The 20455-nt window shown below is 42.3% G+C and overlaps 1 protein-coding gene across 2 annotated transcripts in view; it reads left to right on the plus strand.

Annotated features, from left to right (window-relative positions):
- PTPRO (protein tyrosine phosphatase receptor type O) overlaps positions 1-17223 on the plus strand; it is a 230956-nt gene extending 213733 nt beyond the window's left edge. For both annotated transcript variants that reach the window (XM_029205425.1, XM_029205426.1), the window contains 7 exons: positions 340-416; positions 1248-1382; positions 1612-1734; positions 6379-6533; positions 8653-8788; positions 14737-14857; positions 15914-17223. In XM_029205425.1, coding sequence (XP_029061258.1) covers positions 340-416; positions 1248-1382; positions 1612-1734; positions 6379-6533; positions 8653-8788; positions 14737-14841 — 731 coding nt within the window. In that variant the 3' untranslated portion in view covers positions 14842-14857; positions 15914-17223. The remainder of the gene's footprint in view (positions 1-339; positions 417-1247; positions 1383-1611; positions 1735-6378; positions 6534-8652; positions 8789-14736; positions 14858-15913) is intronic.
- The last annotated feature ends 3232 nt before the right edge of the window (positions 17224-20455 follow it).

Genomic DNA, 20455 nt, shown 5'->3' on the forward strand with positions numbered 1-20455 from the left:
CCATCCATGTTACTACAAATAGCATTATTTCATTCTTTTTTATGGCTGAGTGATATTCCACTGTGTACATATACCACACCTTCTTTATCCATTCATATGTTGATGGACACTTAGGTTGCTTCCATGTCTTGGCTATTGTAAATAGTGCTGCCATGAACATGGGGTGCATGTATCTTTTTGAATTAGAGTTTTCATTTTTCTGGATATATGCCCAGGAGTGGGATGGCAGGACCATATGGTAACTCTATTTTTAGTTGTTAAGGAACCTCCATACTGTTCTTCAGAGTGGCTGCACCCTTCCACTCTGACTTTTAATATTTTTCTCCTTATGCTTTACAGATGACTTTAGCCGAGTGAGATTAATCTCCATGAATGAAGAGGAAGGTGCAGACTACATCAATGCCAACTACATTCCTGTAAGTAATCAAAATTAAAAATTTTAAAAATCAGGCATCCAAATTCTAACCCAGCCAGAGGAAGACTATTAGGGCTTCAGGGATGTGTCAAACAGTTCAATAGAGAGCCGTTCTCCACTAAGCACTCCAACTCTAAAGAACAGTTTCCATTATTCCATTTTAGAATAAAGAATAGGGAAAAAGGGCTTCCCTGGTGGCGCAGTGGTTGAGAGTCCGCCTGCCGATGCAGGGGACACGGGTTCACGCCCCGGTCCGGGAAGATCCCGCATGCCGGCGGAGCGGCTGGGCCCGTGAGCCATGGCCACTGAGCCTGCGCGTCCGGAGCCTGTGCTCCGCAACGGGAGAGACCACAACAGTGAGAGGCCCGCATACCGCAAAAAAAAAAAAAAAAAAAGAATAGGGGAAAAAAGAAGCCCAGAGACTAGTAATATACAAATTTCTCTGAAAAAGATTAGTGAAATTGAAAGTAGATCATTATACTAAAGATCATCTTTCTTGTGCTTAAATGTCAGTGTCAGCAACCAAACTCAAAGGGCTCCACCTGAGCACCTGTGCTTTTAAAATGTATCTGTAAAGACAGTGGTTGTTAGTGTAAAAACGTGTGGGTGTGATTTCTAGGCTTCCCCCCACAAAATGTATCAGATCATATGGATTTATACAGTCAGCTACTACGACTGCCTCCTTGATGAAAAAAGGAGAAAACATTTCATACGTGCATGATCCCTTGCCATTTTAGCCCCAGTAAATTTTCAGTTTTTTCTCATTTGTGTGAAACAGCATTTGGTGTTGACTGTAGCTCCTTAGGTGACAACTTTGTCACTTACCTTCCAGGGATACAACTCACCCCAAGAGTATGTTGCCACACAGGGGCCTCTGCCTGAAACCAGAAATGACTTTTGGAAGATGGTCCTACAACAGAAGTCTCAGATTATTGTCATGCTCACTCAGTGTAATGAGAAAAGGCGGGTAAGTGCCTAGTGGGGTCAGCCCCACTTAGCAGCGAAGCCTGTACCAGCCACTGCCATGGATTAAATGCTTACTGTCTATTGGAAACCATTCCACTTGCTTCATTCTTCATCCTCACAATAATCCTATACAATTCTTCAGAGGCAAGTCATTCGCTTTCCCTAAATGAGTACAGACTATTTCCTCCCTAGCCTGTTTGTTTTAAAAGGTTGTGCTATTGTCCCCTCAGGTGAAATGTGACCATTACTGGCCATTCACGGAAGAACCCATAGCTTATGGAGACATCACAGTGGAGATGATCTCAGAGGAAGGGCAGGATGCCTGGGCCTGTAGACACTTCCGGATCAACTATGTAAGTCACAGAGTGTGGGTTCAGGAGCTGTTCCCACGCTGAGGGAAGCCCCAGGGTCAGGAGACCAATCCCCCTTCATGGGAGACCATGGGCACCTCAGACTTGGCAACATGGCTTCCTCCAAGAGGAAAATCCCAAGTGTAATGTGCTTATTTCCTAACTCCTCAAGAATCGTGTGGATTAAATACTTATCCTGGAGAGCCCGAGGAGATGGAATCAGAAGGCTACACTGTTCCATCTCAGATTTCAGCCAGGGTCATAGAAGACACGGTGACCCACTGCTCACCAGGCATGACTGAGGAGAGAAGTGTTGTCATACTTATATTAACCATGTATGGGTATATTTAGAATATACAAGCACCTGCATTATAAATTAAAATTTAGTTTTACATGTAGTGGTTTGGGTTTTATTTCACTTTGTTTGGCTTTGTCCCTTACTTTGTTGTAGTTTGGTTTTTATTATTTCTAAGGTACTTCTGGACCTTAGTAATCATGGTTTCCTAGCTCTTTTGAAATGCTATTGAATTCTGATTGTTAGAATGTCAGAAAAGTCTATTTTTTCCTGTAAGGACTGCTACATCTCTGCTGACAGGCAGGCTAAGTATTACTAGTATTCTCCACCTAAACATGGTCTCTGTTGAGGACAAACTTAATACTAAAGTCCTCATTAAAATGTGCTTCTCTGCTTAGAAACAACATTTTCTCACAGTGTAGATCAGAGGATGAACAAAAGACCCTCCTTCGTGAAGTCCATGAGCTAAGAATGAATTTTACCTTTGTAAAAGTTGGAAAAAATTAAAAGAAGAATAATATTTCACATGAAATATTATATGGACATTATAAAATTCCAATTTCAATGCCCATAAATAACATTTTATTGAAACATAGCCACAGATTTGTTTACTGATTTCCTATGACTCTTTCTGTGCTACATCAAGCTTGAATAGCTGCCACAGAGACTGTATGATCCCCCAAATCTAAAATATTTACTCTCTGCCCTTTACAGAAAATGCTTGATGACCTTAACATAGGCAACGGAAACGAGGATTGTTCATTATCAGTGCAACCCAAGCACTCATTAACTCGCCATTTATTGATATTTACAAGAAGCAAATCACTTCTTAACTACTACTAGTTAACAATGGCTTTTGCTACATTGAGAATTTAGGCAAATCCCAGTGTAACTGTTAACAAACTGCTCCAGGCTGTTCCACCTCTTTGAAATGCCCGTCTCCTCCTTTTCCTTAAGCACACTCCTACTCAGAATTTCAGCTCAAACGTTAGCTCCTTTATCAAGCCTTCCCTAGTCTCAAAAGACCTTTCTCCCTTTCCTCTCCTGCTCTAGTTTCACGTGTATCACAGTGCACCATACATGGTTATAATTCTCTCATTTCGTGTCTGCTTTCCCATCTCCCCCGCCCCCCATGTACTGTCATGGACTCAAGTATCCTGTTTTAATAATCCTTGTAATCCTAACCCTTAGCCACTTAATAAGTCTTCATGGAATTAATAAATCAGTGAATGAATGAATGTTTTCAAAAATAATAAATCACTTAGAAAACATCAACAGACTTAGCCGTCAGAGAAAATGTTTGACAATCTCAATTCCATTTGAACTCTCCTTTCTTTCTTGGATATTTTACCCAGAAAGCCGGTATAAACTGCTATACAAATACAGAGTAAATCTTTCCCTAGGTTTTGCATCTGGGAGAAAAAAGTTGCAAAGCAAAAATAAGGTCTGTTCCCTTGACTGGGAGAAGTGACATCGATCACTGTGTGATCAATACTATGTCCTTGTCCTTGGTCTTAAATAATAACTTTTCAGTGACAACCATGTGAAGGGCTTGAAACATAGGAATAAAACGCTGAACAGTAGACGTTTCTGGTTTTTATACAGTAGTTGCAAGCATCTGATCCCAGAGCGCCCCCTTTTGGCCATAAACAAATAGAATCTAAATTTTAAGCTCCTGCAATGAAGGTTAAATTACCAAAGAACATTGTGCTGTGCCGGTGAATACCTTTTTCTATTTTTTTCATTTTTTGCTTATATACTTCTTTATTCCCTCCATGTTGATATGTGGAAATTTTCAGAGTACAACCAGATAAAATTACACAAGTGAGGAAATCAGAGTATGAGAAATGTTGGAATGGTTAAGTAAGATGCAACCAGCAGGGTTTTCTCATTTAATAGGAAAATGACCATAACGCAAAATTTGTCACTTTCCAGTACTTGAAACTTGGCATGAACTGAGTAAGAACTGGAGACTAAAAACCAGCAAAAACCTGTTTGTTCCCATTACTTGTGCCTTGCTATTCAGCTGACAGGAATCACCCATCTGATACAAGACCTCTGCCCTGCAGCTACGGAGAGACTAATCACAATTTAAAGCCTTCTTATTTTTGAACCACCTTGCATATTTTAGCTCGATACATTTTAGAATATATATATTCTAATATAGCTATATATATAGGTATACATATGTATGTATGCGTGTATATGTATATATTCTGTCAATGAAAATAACCAGTAAACAATCTACAATAGGAATATTTATTTGAACCAAACTGAGGACTATAGCCTTGAAGACAGTGTCTCAAGAACTGCTCTGGAGAAGCATGATTTTCAGCACAGTTTTCTATCTTGTCAGAACAAAGAATATTAAACAAGTCAGGGATACATTCCTTCAAGATTTCAAAGAAAACCCAGATCAGCACACACACAGCAAGCCAGTATGGCTTTGGCGCCTGGGAAGGGATTCTTATCACGGAAGGAGGACCAGCATTGGCATCCCAGGAAGAGGGGCATTTATCTTTATTCTCAACACGGACATTCTTTACTTCTGGCCAATGTGCCCTTTTCTTTAATAATTAAAGCAAGTGTACAATGCATGTTTGATAGACCACAAACAGGCCGTTCTGGTTAGCATAAAATTCAAGTTAACTCATGTATAACCCAGAATGGCTTCCCGTACTTCAATATGTAAACATTTCTTTTATCAAAACACACATATCCTACAATGTATGAGTCTTGTGCTCAGCCTGTGATCCGCATTTGGAAAGAGCGAGCATTTTCGTGAATTTTCCTGGGCAACCAAAGTTATCTGGGGATAGAGTATCCTTAAATCCTCCGGGTGTTGAGTAATTCATTCATTCTGCACAATTTATTATGCTTGAGTTACTTTCTTGCCATACTTCCTGAGGACAGCAGTGAGGTTGGCCAGCATCTTTGTAGATTTCATGCTCCACGTGTCGAAGACAAAGCCCTTGAACTCGCTCATATAGAGAGACATTGCGTATGGCTGGGGACGTGTGGCCTTAGGCCAAGGAGACAGTGGGTCTAGTTGAAGTGCTGACATTTATGTTTATACAAATATTATTATATTTGTATTTATACATTTATTTATATTTCTAATTTTTACCTCACCCAAGACCAGTGACACTTTGAAATTCATTTCTGTCTAATACCTGAAAACCTAAACTTTAACTCCAAACTCATAGCCAGACCAAATTCTTCCAAAGTATGATATAGTATTCTATCTCCTGAGTGGATTCTAGGGTCTTAGCAAATTTGAGGGGTGAGGGATGCATTAGATCTTTGCGAGGCTTGGATTTGGAATATTTCTGATAGTTGATAGCAAAACTTTATGCTTATCAATTAGTAGGGACTTAAAGAAGTAAATCTTGGAGGACGCACATCCTAGCTGGTATTTACACAAGTCAGAGGGAACAACAATATATTAGGTATACGGGTTCATATGAATGGGAAAATATACAAAACATACCCATTTACTGGTATTCCCAGAACCACCCATTGAAATGCACTGAGCTGGATGACAGCAAGTGGTAGTAATTATGCTGTAGTAGTGATGAGGATATCTAACAGATACCACCCTTCACAAACACAATCACACTTAATCTCCACAACAACCCTTGCTAAAGATATCATGAGACCATTTTCAAATGAGAGAACACTGGTATTCAGCGAGTTTGTCTTAGTTCCCCTAGCATCCGATCCCAAGACAAGGATTGTTATATAGGGGATTTTTTGAAAGTGTAATGTTGGGTAAAACCTGTCCAGGAACAAAGGAAGCAGGATAGGACAGTAGAGTAGTCCCATCTTGACTTTTTGTGCCCCGGTATCAATCACTTATTAGCTGCAGGCTGCCCTCAGCCTGAGAATGCTATCTCTTAGGCACTTCCCAGCAAGGTAGCTCCCTTCAGTGGGAGATGCCTGTGAGGAGTGGGGTGCAGCTAGATGCTATTAGCAGCATCAGGGAAAGGGGGTGCAACAGCCTGGCCCAGTGGACCCAAGCGGGTCACCAACAGAATCTTTCAGTATTTAATTCATCGCCCAGAGCTGATGTAACTTCTAAATGGCAGAGCCGGGATGCAAACCCTGATCTGCTTAAGCTCTTATCACTACAGAGGCATGGATTAGCCTATTTATCCTACTATCTGAAGCTTTATACAATTAGTATTTTTTTTTCAGGGCCTGCTTTGTGCCAGACACAACGCTGAGAGCTGGAAAGGGAGATATACTGACCAGGAGTGAAATGTGGCTTTACCATCGTTTGTGAGCTGCCTCCGAGGCCTGAGCCATCCTGACGGGGGACTGAGAGATTAACGCTTGTTTTTCTCCTAAAGGCTGACGAGATGCAGGATGTGATGCATTTTAACTACACTGCGTGGCCTGATCACGGGGTGCCCACGGCCAACGCTGCAGAAAGCATCCTGCAGTTTGTACACATGGTCCGACGGCAAGCGACAAAGAGCAAAGGCCCCATGATCGTGCACTGCAGGTAACCTCATCAAATGCATTGTCGGTTAGAAATCATGGAGGAAAGTGCCCACCATTAAACCACTGATCAGACTGAATGAACAGTTAAATGAATTATGATTTTTTAAAATGTACGATTAACTGAAGTCTTACTAGATACATGATTTACTTATAATACAGCTATTTATATCCTGTAGTATATGAGATTAATAATATTATTGCCATTATCAGATTAAAAAAAAAAAACCTAAGGAGTAGAAAGATTAAGGGAGTCACAAAAGTTCATGCATCCAGAGAATGAAGGAGTTAGTATTCAAATCTAGGCACACCGGTCTCCAAAGGCCGGGCTTTTAAGCACCATGTGATGGTACCCTATCCTGTCAAGGATTCTGTGGGGTTTATAACAGAGCCAAATACAAAGTCAAATTAAAACTAGCCAATCACAACCCAGAGTAATATAAATAGACATAAAACACAAGTTGAAGGAAAGGTGAAATAAAAACGTTCAGCTCGCGAAGATAAACATATTTGCTAGGTTTCCCTTCCACATTATCTCTAAATTTCCAGATGGTGCAGACAAAAGGGGCTATATGATCTACTGCATTATCAAAAATCAAGGACCACACTAATCCCTTACAGAAGGAGTTATCTTTGAATTTAAGCTTTCTTTCCTACCATGTGAACAAAGCTCCATCAAAATCCAGCAGTGTGACGTAATGTTGTTGTGAAATGTTTATGCAGCCTCAGAAGAGCAGGGGATATAAATGCACTCCTGTTGTGTATCAGCTGTAGAAGCGGAATAAAGCTGTCAGACGAGGCATTGGCAGCCAATAATCCTGGATCTAGTACCTTGGTCTGTGAACTAGAATGGCTAAGGGTGTGTGTGTGTATGTGTGTGTGTGTGTGTGTGTGTGGGAGAGAGAGAGAGAGAGAGAGAGAGAGAGAGAGAGACAGAATGTGTCTCCCTGGAAAGAAAAATGTTTCATAAGCTACCAAGTTTCTGATTAGGGAGACTACCCTTGCTGTCAGTCATTCCCAGGTCAAAAGTTTTGCTTCACCAGATGAAATTATCTCATCTCAAAATGGTTCTTTCCAAGAGCAGAAGATAAACCTGCTCGACCCTGGGGTCAAACACATGGACTCCTTTCACGCACGTAGCTGGGTAGCAGGTATAGTTCTGGATGTGACTTTGCAAGTGTTCACCCAGACACAGAACATTTAATCAGAGAAGATAAGTCCTAAGAGGGAAGAATTGTCTGGTAGAAGAAGCAAACCACGGCTCTGAACTCATGGTTTTTCCTGTTGGATTTTCTCTCCCAGCACATCCCACGTGTAAATTGGTTTTGATTTCTATTTCCTCATATTCCCTCACAATCGGGAGTTCAGAACCAGTTGGCACTCCAGTCTGTGAGTGATTGGAGGAAAAGGACGGCTGACTTTAACTGTAACCCTGCGGACTGTGGTGGAGAATAGGTCAGCCCATATCACTCCACTTCCCTCTATGCTCTGAGCCCTGGGATTTGGGGACTGGGAGAGACTGGGTCCAAATATTAAATCTGATTTTGAGGCAACTATCTGGGAGAATGAAGCAGACTAGCACCCACTAGCAGGGCGGATGCACTTTAAGGAAGGTCAGAGATGATGAACTTGACCTAGGGCTGAAGACGCACAAATTACCATGGCCCCAGCCCTAGAACTAGGGTGTGGACATCTCAACTAAACTTTCTAGTTGGGTGTGAGGGCTTAACTCTGAGGCTACTCAGAAGACTGGAATTGTTTACGTGTATCAGCTCCCTGGGGGGCCAGAACTGACTCTCCAGGAGGCTCCACATGGAATCCTTACTTTCCTAAGGAACAGAAACCCTGGGGGGCGGGATGGGCAGGTGTGGCCAAGGCAGACCCACACCTCTCTAAGAGAGGTAGCAGTGATAGAACTGTGACGTTAGGAGACACATCAACCACAGCTGCATACCTAAACAACAGTTAAGCGGGAAATATTGTCAGTTTAGTCTTTTTTTTCAATGATGCTACATGTAGTTTTTGTGTGTTTTTGGTTTTTGGTTTTGGTCTTTTTTCATCGCCAATTTGTTTCCAACAGTGTAGAAGCGCTAAGTGATGTGCTGTCGGAACCTCTTTTTCAGTGCTGGAGTCGGTCGGACAGGAACATTCATTGCCCTGGACAGGCTCTTGCAGCACATTCGGGATCATGAGTTTGTGGACATCCTAGGGCTGGTGTCAGAAATGCGGTCATACCGGATGTCTATGGTACAGACCGAGGTAGGAACATAATCACATGTATTTTTAAATTTGCCCTTGACTGAAAAACTTCCCACTATTCAATCGCATATGTCAAAACCATTGTCTCGATTTTTCTTTTTTTTGCATCTGCCGTTCCCAGTTTCTTATTGTGCACATTCAAACTGCTCTAAGGTATAAAAGAAACAGATATTAGTCTTTAGAAATCCATTTGGTGTACATGCCCACACTTTTATTGATGTTACAGGCCCTTCAGTAACCCAGAGCACATGGGTGTATCTATAATGGAATAAAAGCTCTTTGAACAGACTGAGAGTTCAGTGAAGGTGACAGCCATCTGGGGAAATGCCACCAAGTGGAGACTTTAAAACTGATGTGATTTAATTTCTATATAAAATGCTAGATTTGACTCAATAAGTTTGTCATTAGTTTGCCCTTCATGTGGCTCAATTCACTTTTGATGATAATATGGATTGACTTTGTGCTTTGTGATGAAATAAAATCCTTACAATTTTAAGGATTTCCAGCCTCTCATCTACCAGCACTGCCAGTCCCTTGAGCTAAATGAATGGAATCGTCATTGTAACAACATGGAGGCATCCCCAGAAATATACATCAGCGTTACGTGCTCTCCTTTCTCCTCTTCTCCCAGGTACTCTCCACCTCAGAGCCTTAAAATGCACTCAGGCTGGAGTGGCAGCCCCAGACAGACAGCGTCACGCTGCCTCAGAGCAGCAGTGGGTGTGCACCTGTGTGGGTTCACAAACCTAAGCACAATAGTTTCTTCGTAATCCTAGTCACCCAGCCGTACTCGCAACTTCTTAGCTTCGGGCGAACACTAATCCTTTTTGCTCGAGGAGTGTGTGTGGGAAGAACACTTATAGACTGGAACCCAGCCTGGCCTGACCTCTGACTCAGTTCCCAAGGGATTAAAACCTGCCTTAATCTTCCTCATGTTTTTCCCAGCAATCACCACTAGATGTCAGTATAACTCAAAAGTCCACAGTCCGGGCTGCCGTCTCAATGCTTCCGGCTTCCCCTTTCCCACCCTTTTCTCTCCTGCCTCCCCATCCTGTCCGAGCAAGGCTTGGCACAGACGTTCCAATCTGTTTATTTCTGAGCTCTAGCAAGATCATAGCACTTTGGAAACAGTAACTCATTCACATTCAGATGGCTCAGGGATGATTAGGAAGCAAGACATCTATTAGTGTGCTCACTTCCTTGAGATCACTCACATTCCAGTCCTGCTACCTTCTAATTTACCACTGTGGAGACATAGACATTATCCTATTATCATAAGTTTAAAATGTCCTGGTTTCCCAGACAAGCCCAACTACCTAGTGTGTTATGAGGATTCCCTGGTGGTGCAGTGGTTGAGAGTCCGCCTGCCGACGCAGGGGACGTGGGTTCGTGCCCCGGTCCGGGAAGATCCCACATGCCGCGGAACGGCTAGGTCCGTGAGCCATGGCTGTTGGGCCTGCGCGTCCGGAGCCTGTGCTCCACAACGGGAGAGGCCACAACAGTGAGAGGCCTGTGTACCGTAAAAAAACGAACAAAAAAAACCTGTGCTATGAATCTGTCCATATTTTTGGCTTTCACTTCCATAAATCTATATCCTCCTATGTGATTAAAACTCTCTATTATGTATATTGATCTCCAAGCTTCAAAGGGCCACTCCTTATTTTAAGTATTTTGGATTTGATGAACTGTCTGCCCCCACTGACTTAATGCATACCTTTTATAATTTTATAGACTGTGATTAAAGCCTGTTGGCTTTCAACTTTCCAACAACAGAATCCTAATCCCTTTTTCAAAGGTCTGCCTTCACATGGTAGACCCTCTATCCAATTTTCAGTGCCATTATCTTTCTTCATGTGTGGTAATCCCAGGACACCAGGGTGACCACCATGTGCCTTTCTGTAAAGCTGAGAAAAAGTTGGGTTTTCTCTGTAACTTCCTTTCCTCAAATTTTGATTGCTTCTTTGTTTATGGTAGTATTTTAGGTTGACATCTCCAGGGAAACAGTCTTTTTTAAGTACGATATCCCTTCCCTGAACTCTCGTGGGAAAATTCAAAGTCAGCAGAAGAGGCAGAGGTCACCACGGGTCACTTATTTTTCCCAACTGTTCCAGTTCACTCTTGAGTTCCCTCAGGATTTTGCAGTGATCCTCTCTAGTTCAAGTTATTTATTTATGTCGGTTTTATCAGTTGTGTCTGGAACCTCTCGTCCAATGATTTACCTCTGTTTTTCCTCATTCCTGTGCTCTTCGTGGTTCAACCTGTAACTTGAATGTTAGGATTTCCTTAACATCCTCCTTGAGCTCATTCACGCCCCAGTCCTGCTGCCTCCTAGTTTACTGATGCTAATAATAAAGAGCAGAGTAAAAAATTATTTTTCTTCATCATCCCAGAGCACTCGTTTGACACTAATGGTTTTCAAGAGGCCAGAATGATTCTCCAGCGGAGTCAATGTATATACAGAAGCCACAGTGTGTTGTGTACAGGTTACCTCCCATGCTGGTTTTTCATTTTCCTACGCCCTCTTGACGGCCCATTGCCTTGATTCTAGTACCCCACCCCCTCTACAAACAGCAGAAGTCACTGATTAATTTGACCATATCCTCAGATGCATGTTTCAAGTCCCTGCAACATGCCGCACGGGCCGTATTTTGATGAGCCCTTTTCCCCTTTCTCAGCTGACCAGGCACGCTGTGTGGACCCCTGCACAAGAGGAGCGAGGGGTAGTCGGAGAGTAGGGTAGTCAGGCCAGACCCCGAAAGAGGCCCGGGACCAACCCTGACCACTGTACAACTCACTTCACCTCTCGAATCTCCCATTCCGATGAACAGATACACCCTACTATATATAAAATAAATAACAAACAAAGACCTACTGAATAGCACAGGGAACTAAACTCAGTATTTTGTAATAACCTATAAGGAAAAGTATCTAAAAAAAGGAATAGACATAGATGTATGTATAACTGAATCACTTTGTTGTACACCTGAAACTAACACAACGTTGTAAATCGACTATACTCCAATTTTTAAAAACTTAAATAATAGGGCTTCCCTGGTGGCGCAGTGGTTGAGAGTCCGCCTGCCGATGCAGGGGACGTGGGTTCGTGCCCTGGTCCGGGAAGATCCCACATGCCGCGGAGCGGCTGGGCCCGTGAGCCATGGCCGCTGAGCCTGCGCGTCCGGAGCCTGTGCTCCGCAGCGGGAGAGGCCACAACAGTGAGAGGCCCGCTTACCGCAAAAAAAAAAAAAAAAAAAAAAATTAAACAATAAAAATATATATTTTTAAAAAGCTCCCATCCCTCATCTGTAAAAGGTGAAGGACAACGTTCATTAGTTGTTTGTTGTAAAGTATACATCAGGTGAACCGATATCATCAAGATAAGTGCTTTGAAATTGTGAAGTGCCACATGTGGATGGCCTTCGCCTCTCCTGGGCTCTCTTCTATTTTTATCAAAGGTTTTCTTTAATTTTCCTCTAATAGGCTTTCCCAGGAGGTCAGGCCTTGCTTTGAGCAGCCGCTTCTCCTCATTGGCAGCCTCCTGATTTCTCAGGAACTCTCAGAGATGAGTCTGTAAATAGTCTTTTATTTACTTTTCCTGTGGCCTAGCTACTTTATTTACGTATTTATTTAGACACAAAGTTTGGCCACTGTGTAGGTATGGGTTGAGAAACCAGGCAGTCTCTGTCCTTATCGATGCCCTGTGCTTGACTCAACACCAGAAACAATGGAGGCATGTGTCATAACAAGAAAGGGAAGCTCAGTTACTGATGTGATGTTGTCACAATATAAGGGAATATATTTTCCCCAAATTTTGTTGAAAAATACATGTGAGTCCAGGGAAGTTTGAAGTATTTAATTTTATCCTTTGTATGAAGTTGTCATACAAAAGGTCCTTGAAATCCTGTGGTTATCTTAACTGGTTCTTATTTAAAGGCTATTTTTAATGGTATTACTTAGAGAGAAACTCCGGAAAATAAGGAAAAAGGAGAAATGACCTTGACTTCATGACATAAGGACAGCTACTCTCAATATTTTGGCGTACCTCATCTCGGCCTTCATTCAAGTATAATGTTCACACAATTGTGCTCATATGCCCTATACACATATGCTAATTTTACATTCTGATTTTTCACTTAATATTTTGCTACCTGTATCATCCCAAATTGCCTAAAGCTCTATAACTCTCATTTTAAAGACTGAATACTGTTTCATTTTATTTATTTATTTTTCTTTTAAATTATTTTATTTATTTATTTTTCTTTTATTTATTTTTAAAAATTATTTTATTTATTTATTTTTGGCTGTGTTGGGTCTTCATTGTGGTGCACGGGCTTCTCACCGCAGCGGCCTCCCCTGCTGCAGAGCACAGGCTCCAGGCACGTGGGCCTCAGTAGCCATGGCACGCAGGCCCAGCAGCTGTGGCTCGTGGGCTCCAGAGCACAGGCTCAGTAGTTGTGGCACACGGGCCCAGCTGCTCCGCGGCATGCGGGATCCTCCCGGACCAGGGCTCGAACCCGTGTCCCCTGCACCGGCAGGCGGACTCCCAACCCCTGGGCCACCAGGGAAGTCCCATACTGTTTCATTTTAGATATGCTGTTGCTTACTTCAAACATTCTCCTTTTTATAGGACATTAAATTGGATTCTTTCCTTTCTTACTTTTATCTGTCCACAATGCCATTTATTAGCATTTTATTAATTGTACCTCCACCAGCTGTAGGTAAAAATGATTGCTTCAACAAACTCAAATCATCACTGAATATTATTTTTTTCCTTTAGGTTTGCTTACTTTATAGATAAAAAATAGTTTTAATTTACAATTTTTTATTACTTGGCCATTTTTTGCGTATGGTTTAATATTTTCTCAGTTTACTTAAACATTTAATAAGCACAAACTAAGTGCTGGGTATTAGGAATAAAAAGACACAGTCCCTGCTTTCCAGGAATATTTGGTCTAGTGGTCAGTGTATTTTATTTATTTGTCACTTTAAGTGTGCATGTTACTGATGTGGATGAATTTTAAACAAAGATGAAGGTATCAACATTTGTCATAATTCTAGAAAATATTCCCTCTCAGTTTCTGGTTTGCCCTTTATTTTATTCTTTTTACTGCTTTTTATATACAGTAGTTTAACATTTTTATTTGTAACTTATTTCATTGTTTAAAGTTTAAACAGTCCTCCCTTAAAGTAATCAGAGAAAAATTAACCTATATTTTCCTTTATATTTTTATGGCTTAATTCATTAAACTTCCTGGAATTTATTTCAGTGTATTATGAGGTGATGTGCTACTTTTTTTTTCAAATAGCCCCATGATTTATTGCTTGAATATTCATTGGCTTTAGCATTAAGTAGTGATAGTCTAAGCCCTATTATTAATCAAACTATTTCTACAGTTGATTCTCTTGGATTTTCTAGTTATAAAATTGTGTCATATATATATGGAATCTTAAAAAAAAAAAGAAAAAAAAAACTGGTTCTATGAACCTAGGGACAGGACAGGAATAAAGACTCAGATGTAGAGAATGGACTTGAGGACACGGGGAGGGGGAGGGTAAGCTGGGATGAAGTGAGAGAGTGGCATGGACATATATACACTACCAAACGTAAAATAGATAGCTAGTGGGAAGCAGCCACATAGCACAGGGCGATCAGCTCGGTGCTTTGTGACCACCTAGAGGGGTGGGATGGGGGGGGAGGGAGACGCAAGAGGGAGGGGATATGGGGATATATGTATGTGTATAGCTGATTCACTTTGTGATAAAGCAGAAACTAACACACCATTGTAAAGCAGTTATCCTCCAATAAAGATGTTAAAAAAATTGTCTCATAAATAATGAAGAATGTTTCCCTTGACATCACATCATAGCATTTAATACTGCCATAGTATTAAAATATTATACTTTTGCGCAGAGGTGTCTTGCTCTGAAACCCTTGTCTCTGGCCCCAGGAGCAGTACATCTTTATCCATCAGTGTGCGCAACGGATGTGGATGAAGAAGAAGCAGCAGTTCTGCATCAGTGACGTCATCTATGAGAATGTCAGCAAGTCTTAGTTCAGAATCCAGACCAGTAAGTGGAGAAGAACCCATCATGGGCACCCTGTCTTAGCACAACAGGAGAGGGCATGATATGGGATACGACAAACGCAGCAGTGGCTATCTGTGCTGACTCTGACCCCACAGAGGTGGTCACGGGGAGGTGGTCATAGGGAGAGACAAATACCGTAGCAGATCTTTGAGCTTCAGTGGGCCTAGGCTGGTGGGTGTGGCACGCAAGAGCTTCAGCAACTCATGAAGATTTGCCCTCCATTCCCTCCACCCTGAACCTTAAATTACTCTGATATTGGATCTGTGCCTGCAATATCAGGATATTACCATCCAATGCTATTTATCTAGATACTTTATGCAGACATTTTACTGACTACAGGGGCCACACAAGGGGCTACAAAGAAGAGATGAGCTAAAGTAGACACCCCAAAGAAGAAAAACAATATTGACAATAGTCTTAGGTTAGCGGAGTTTTCAAACGCCTTGATCTCATCTATTATGTGAGTACTTACTTGAGAGCATCGTGAAAAAAAATCGTTACACAGTCAATGCCTTGTGCTCACGTTTTAACTAGGACATCAGATTTCGGAGGTGTAAGTAATCTTGGCTAAAGTAACAAGTAATCTTCTAACTCAACTCAGTAAACAGAGCGTAGAATGTGTATGAATATATTAAGGTTGGAGGGATCATTGACAGGGAGAGAGAGGACAAGGGTGCCTTGAGGAAGAAGTATGGAAGGATATGGACTAGTGAGTACCAGGATAGGATTAGCATCAGACCATTACATTCATCAACAAAGACAGACAGAAAGCACAAGGAGGCAGGAAGGAAAAAGAATAAGGAAAGACAGACAGAGACAAATTTGCAGGTAGAAGGAAAGACAGAGACACAGAAAGGAGGACTTGCACAGAGAAAGATGCACAGATAAACCCACGTCCACATGGGCTGTGGGGTTGAGTGTAATGAGAGCTAGTGATGGAATCAGGAGGCGGTCGCTGTACTTCCAGCCACAGAGCTGTTGATGAGGGGCTTTGCTCTCCCAGGCTGCTTATTGTCTTCCTCTGTCTCTCATTTACAGGACAGGACATGATGTGAACCCCTCCTCCCTTGCTTCCAAGAGTTTTTTTGGGGGGGGGGCTCTACTAGCCATTTGCTAAAAAGAGCCCTGCTTTACAGTACGTGGCCAAGGAGATAATTTATCTCATAGAAGCACCGGGAAGACTTAGCCTTAAAGAGCCTACAGTGTCTTTCGGACTCTCACTTCTGGACATTCAATAATGGACCAAATTCAACCGGACACCAGAAAGGTCCAGAAGCTCTGCAAAGGGCAGGAAGCACAACACTTCCGAAGAGTTTTGCTGGCCCTTTGCTGGTTGGGCTGAGTTTTTTGCTGTTGTTTTTAAGTGCAATAATTTTTGTACGTGTGTGATTTTATCAGAACGTTGAACTGTTTTCTGCCCGCACTATTGAGCAAGCTCGTAACCCAAGAAGGATCAGGCATAGTTGGTGTCAAATTATACCTCATTGTTAAAAAGAGGCATGCCCACACATGAAAAAATGGCAATTCTGCTTCAAGGAAATTGAACCAGTGCTATCTATAATCCAACATAAGCTTACTGGATCAGCAATGGGGAGGGTGGATCGGGGGAGAGAGAAAGGTTCTTCCCACAGATCAACTGCGTATCTTTTCCAAATATGAAGAGCTGTAATTCAGCTTCAAAGTAGAGTAGAAAAAATATTTAAGTCTTAATTGTTCTAGTTCTTGATGTTTTTTTCTTATTAACAGTTCAGTGTTTCCTCCTTGGCCCTCTTGGACTAATGTCACTGTCCAGGTTCCTTTTCAACAAACTAGATCTGGTTCAGAAGACTTTGAAGTCTCACTCTTTAGACTCCACTGCTGTCTGAGCAATCTTGGTGCCTAGAGTTTGCGTTCCTCTTTCTGTTGACCTGCATACACGTAAAAGCTATTTCTTTGCAAACTATAGGCTGTGAACACGCACTTTCCTTCCCCCAAAGAGCTGGGAATTTATGAAGTTGTGGCAATGAACTGCAGCATGCTAGGACAATGATTTGCCTACATTTTGGGGGGGGCGGGTAATATTGCCAAGCATCTCTATGGATTCTGACAGAGATAACTTTCTGTTTTGTTTTCTTTGGGGTTGTCAGTTTCATTTTAACCTGTGTAACTTGCTGCAATCTGTTCTTTGCATTTTGTATAATTGCAGTACATAATTGTGTCTTGTGACATGAACACTGTCAGAATGGACACAGATGGCATCCTGAAGCCTGTTACTTTGTGTCGCTTCCTGAGAATGAAGAGGTGATGGATATACAAAGGAAAACATTTTGAGTTGAAAGTAAACACAAGCTTGCTGCTTCACTGGAGCAGTTGGCTGTCCTGAGCCTTCCTGTGTGTGTTTCAGGAGGCTGTGTCCCCCTCTCTGTGCATCCGCCCCTCGCCCTGGATCCCCGCTCTCCTGCGCATCTCCATGAAGCCATGCACGCATCGTCAGTTTCACATTTTATCAGTGACCTTTGTAAAGGTAAAGGATGCCAAGTGAACAGCTCTGCACCCCACTGTCTCTTGTCACCAAGGCCTGGCCACAGCGGAGCCTGGCACAGTTCTTTGCAAGACCTGGCCAGGCAGGGAGTCTCAGGTTCTCCTCGTGGGGAGAGGGGAGGAACGGCAGAAGCTGTCCAGACCCCACAGGTTAACAGCTTGGGCTCCCTGGGTGTTGTCAGCTTTGACTCGCCCCCACCTCTTCCTCCCCTTCTCACCTCCCTGCTGCCACCTTCTCTTCTCACTCCCACCCCTTTAAGTCCCTTCTTGGACATGTTAATAATGTACCACTCCATTCCCAGGAGTACATGTGGCTAAAGAAAAGTAGCAAGTGTATGTGTGACTTCCTTAGGTTTTCGCACACGGACAGGTCAGGAGTGAAGTAAGCAACGTTGGGTGAGCTGATAAGACACCTGCTGGTGCAGGTGCGTTTCCCATGTTCACAGACTGGAACTTTACTTCCCTGAAACTTAAAGCACTTCGTAAATATTTTATGATTTTCTTGAGCACCCCTTCCAGGTAGGAATCAAATAGTCCCAGATCAGTTTTCCCAAAAGAGAAGATGAAGTATCCAGAGTTAGACGGAAGCCTCAGAGTTTAGATGACAGAAAAGTCACACCAGGCACTTAACCAGATCATTCCTTCAGGGGTCTCCACAGCCGTCACTCTGTACATCCCTGGTACACCGGTGCTCCTGAAGTGTACAGTTTATGATGGGAAAAGCATCCATCTGTCTGAAGACTTGGGTTTCAATCCCAATAGATGACTTTGAAATGTATCTGTCCTAAGTCTCCGTTGATGAACTGTAGAATTACCTACTAAAAGCACCATATTTCACAGGTGTAAAGGGTATCAGATCTGATAATTCACACAAAGGTGTTTTGTATTTTATTCTTTCATGTACCCTAGGGGCCCCTCAAACCAGCTTAATTTTCACTCCAGGATTCAACTCTAAGAATTCAGACAGGAGGCAGCTAGGGCCTCTGTGTTTTAATTAGTGTTATTTGTAGTCATCTGTGAAGTGCTACAGTGCACGGAACATAGAGGCATTAGCACAGGCATTCATAGTAGCCTACATGGTGCATAGAAAGAGCTAAAGATTTTTGGAATAACAGAATATTTAACTTTGAGTGCTACTGAGATCAAATTCCTTGGCTGCAAAAGCCAATTTTTTAAGTTAATTGAGAAACTACCACTAGACTCTAATTTATACATTTAATATCTAACACTAATACATCCATACCTATACGTTCATTATATGGCTTTATTTAACTTGAAAAGGAAGGAAAGTGATGAATGGCAACCTTTTCGGGGGGACAGTGTTCTAATTCGGGGTTGACAATTTTCCACTACAAAGTCAACACTGCCCCCCAAATTTAAAATTAGAAAAATTAGTAAGGATTTTTCAATTCTTATAAAATCTTTAATCAGATTCTATAATCGCTCCCCTTTTCTAAAAGCTGTCCCTGACCCCAGAAAGGGGATACATCTCTCCAAGAAGGCTGTGGTGTCAACGTGTAAAGCAGGGGCTGGAGACTTTGGAACTGAGTCTTTTGCAGACCTTATGAGAGCTACTTGCTAGGGGATTGGCCGTCAGCCAAGGGAGTAAAGTTACTGAATCCAATCTCTAGGAGCCAAAATCCTCCCTGCTTTCTAGCAAGGAGGCCTTCCTTTCCACCTCAGGAAATGTCTGATGTGATGTGCTTCAAATTAGCTGGCGCATTTCCTAGCTCACTGATCACTAGCCTGGGGCCTGGCCCAGGCTCAGAGCTCAGAGGCCATGCCCATGACTGAAAAGAACAACCACTTTGGCCAAAGGAGTTAGAAAGCAACAAAACCTGACACAAACTTCTACCTTTGGTTTTTAAAGCCTCTTTTGGGTGCATTTGAAGGAAACTTGAGCCACGATCTCTCTGACTCTTGGCCTTCCACAGCAGCACGCGTTTTCAGTTTCAATTGATGCTTATCACAAGGCCTGATCCTGGTGGGTCACTCAGTTAAAGATGGAGGATCATGTTTAGCTCTGGAAGTTGTATTATGAGGGACACAAACAAACTGTTCGGGGCAGGGTCACCTGAACCCTTACGACCTTGTGGAAAACAAAGGCCATAATCACAAGACCTGGGGCAAGTGGGGCTCTAAGCTTGGGGTCAAGGACGAGTCCCTGGTTCATCCAGTCATTCATTCAACAAATATACGTTCATCTAATCCGCTGAGTGAATAAAGCAATCAATCAAGGAAAGATTTTTTGACCACTTGCAATACACCAGGCACCAGAGACACAAATGGTGCCGTAGGCTAACTTGTAAAACTATGTTATGGAATCAGAGTCTGGCTGTTGTTGGAAGGGCTAAGAAAGCATTAGACAAGCCTTTTTCAACATTTTTCACTTGTAGAGCTCAAATGTGGTCAACCTTCTGCAGTCACACCAGTAATAGTGGTACACACCTTTTTCCCCAATGGCTTAAGGACAGAAACACCAAGTTCTCATAGTTTTTATTACTCATCAGGCACCACAGACCCTGACACGGTCCTCCCTTCTCGATGAGAATCAGCAAGCTAACCTTCTCTCCTACTCGAAAAGACTCTCCATCCCTGGCAAATGGTTAATTCTTTTCTACGGAACACTTCCAGTGAGCTTCTGGAATTGTCACCTCCAGGGCAGCCCATCATTTCATTCCTCAGGAAGCACTTTCTTCTCTTGGTTACACATCTAAGGAACTTACTAACTTTAAGGATGGGGATGGGATTGAAAGTTCTAACCTCCAACCAGCCCCCATGCTTTGGTGCTTTCCAAAAGTTTTCTCATTTACATAAGCTCAGATGTGGTTGAAAGGGTTTTGTTCTAAATACCCAGACACCTTTACTGCTCTTATCGCTTGGGAAATTCCAAGGGTTTTAGGAGTTCTAAATATATATTTAGGAGCTCTAGGGACAAATCAAAATATCACAGGTGTTCAAAGCCAAAGTGAGAAGTAAAATCCAGTTCTTCTGATTTCCACCCAGGTCCCAAGCTGTCTGCTATATGCGTGATTCTCAATGATTAGAAGGTTCTAACTT

The sequence above is a fragment of the Monodon monoceros genome, unplaced genomic scaffold, assembly GCF_005190385.1.
Source record: "Monodon monoceros isolate NGI ecotype Baffin Bay Population unplaced genomic scaffold, NGI_Narwhal_1 Super_Scaffold_6, whole genome shotgun sequence".
In the NCBI taxonomy this organism is placed as follows: domain Eukaryota; kingdom Metazoa; phylum Chordata; class Mammalia; order Artiodactyla; family Monodontidae; genus Monodon; species Monodon monoceros.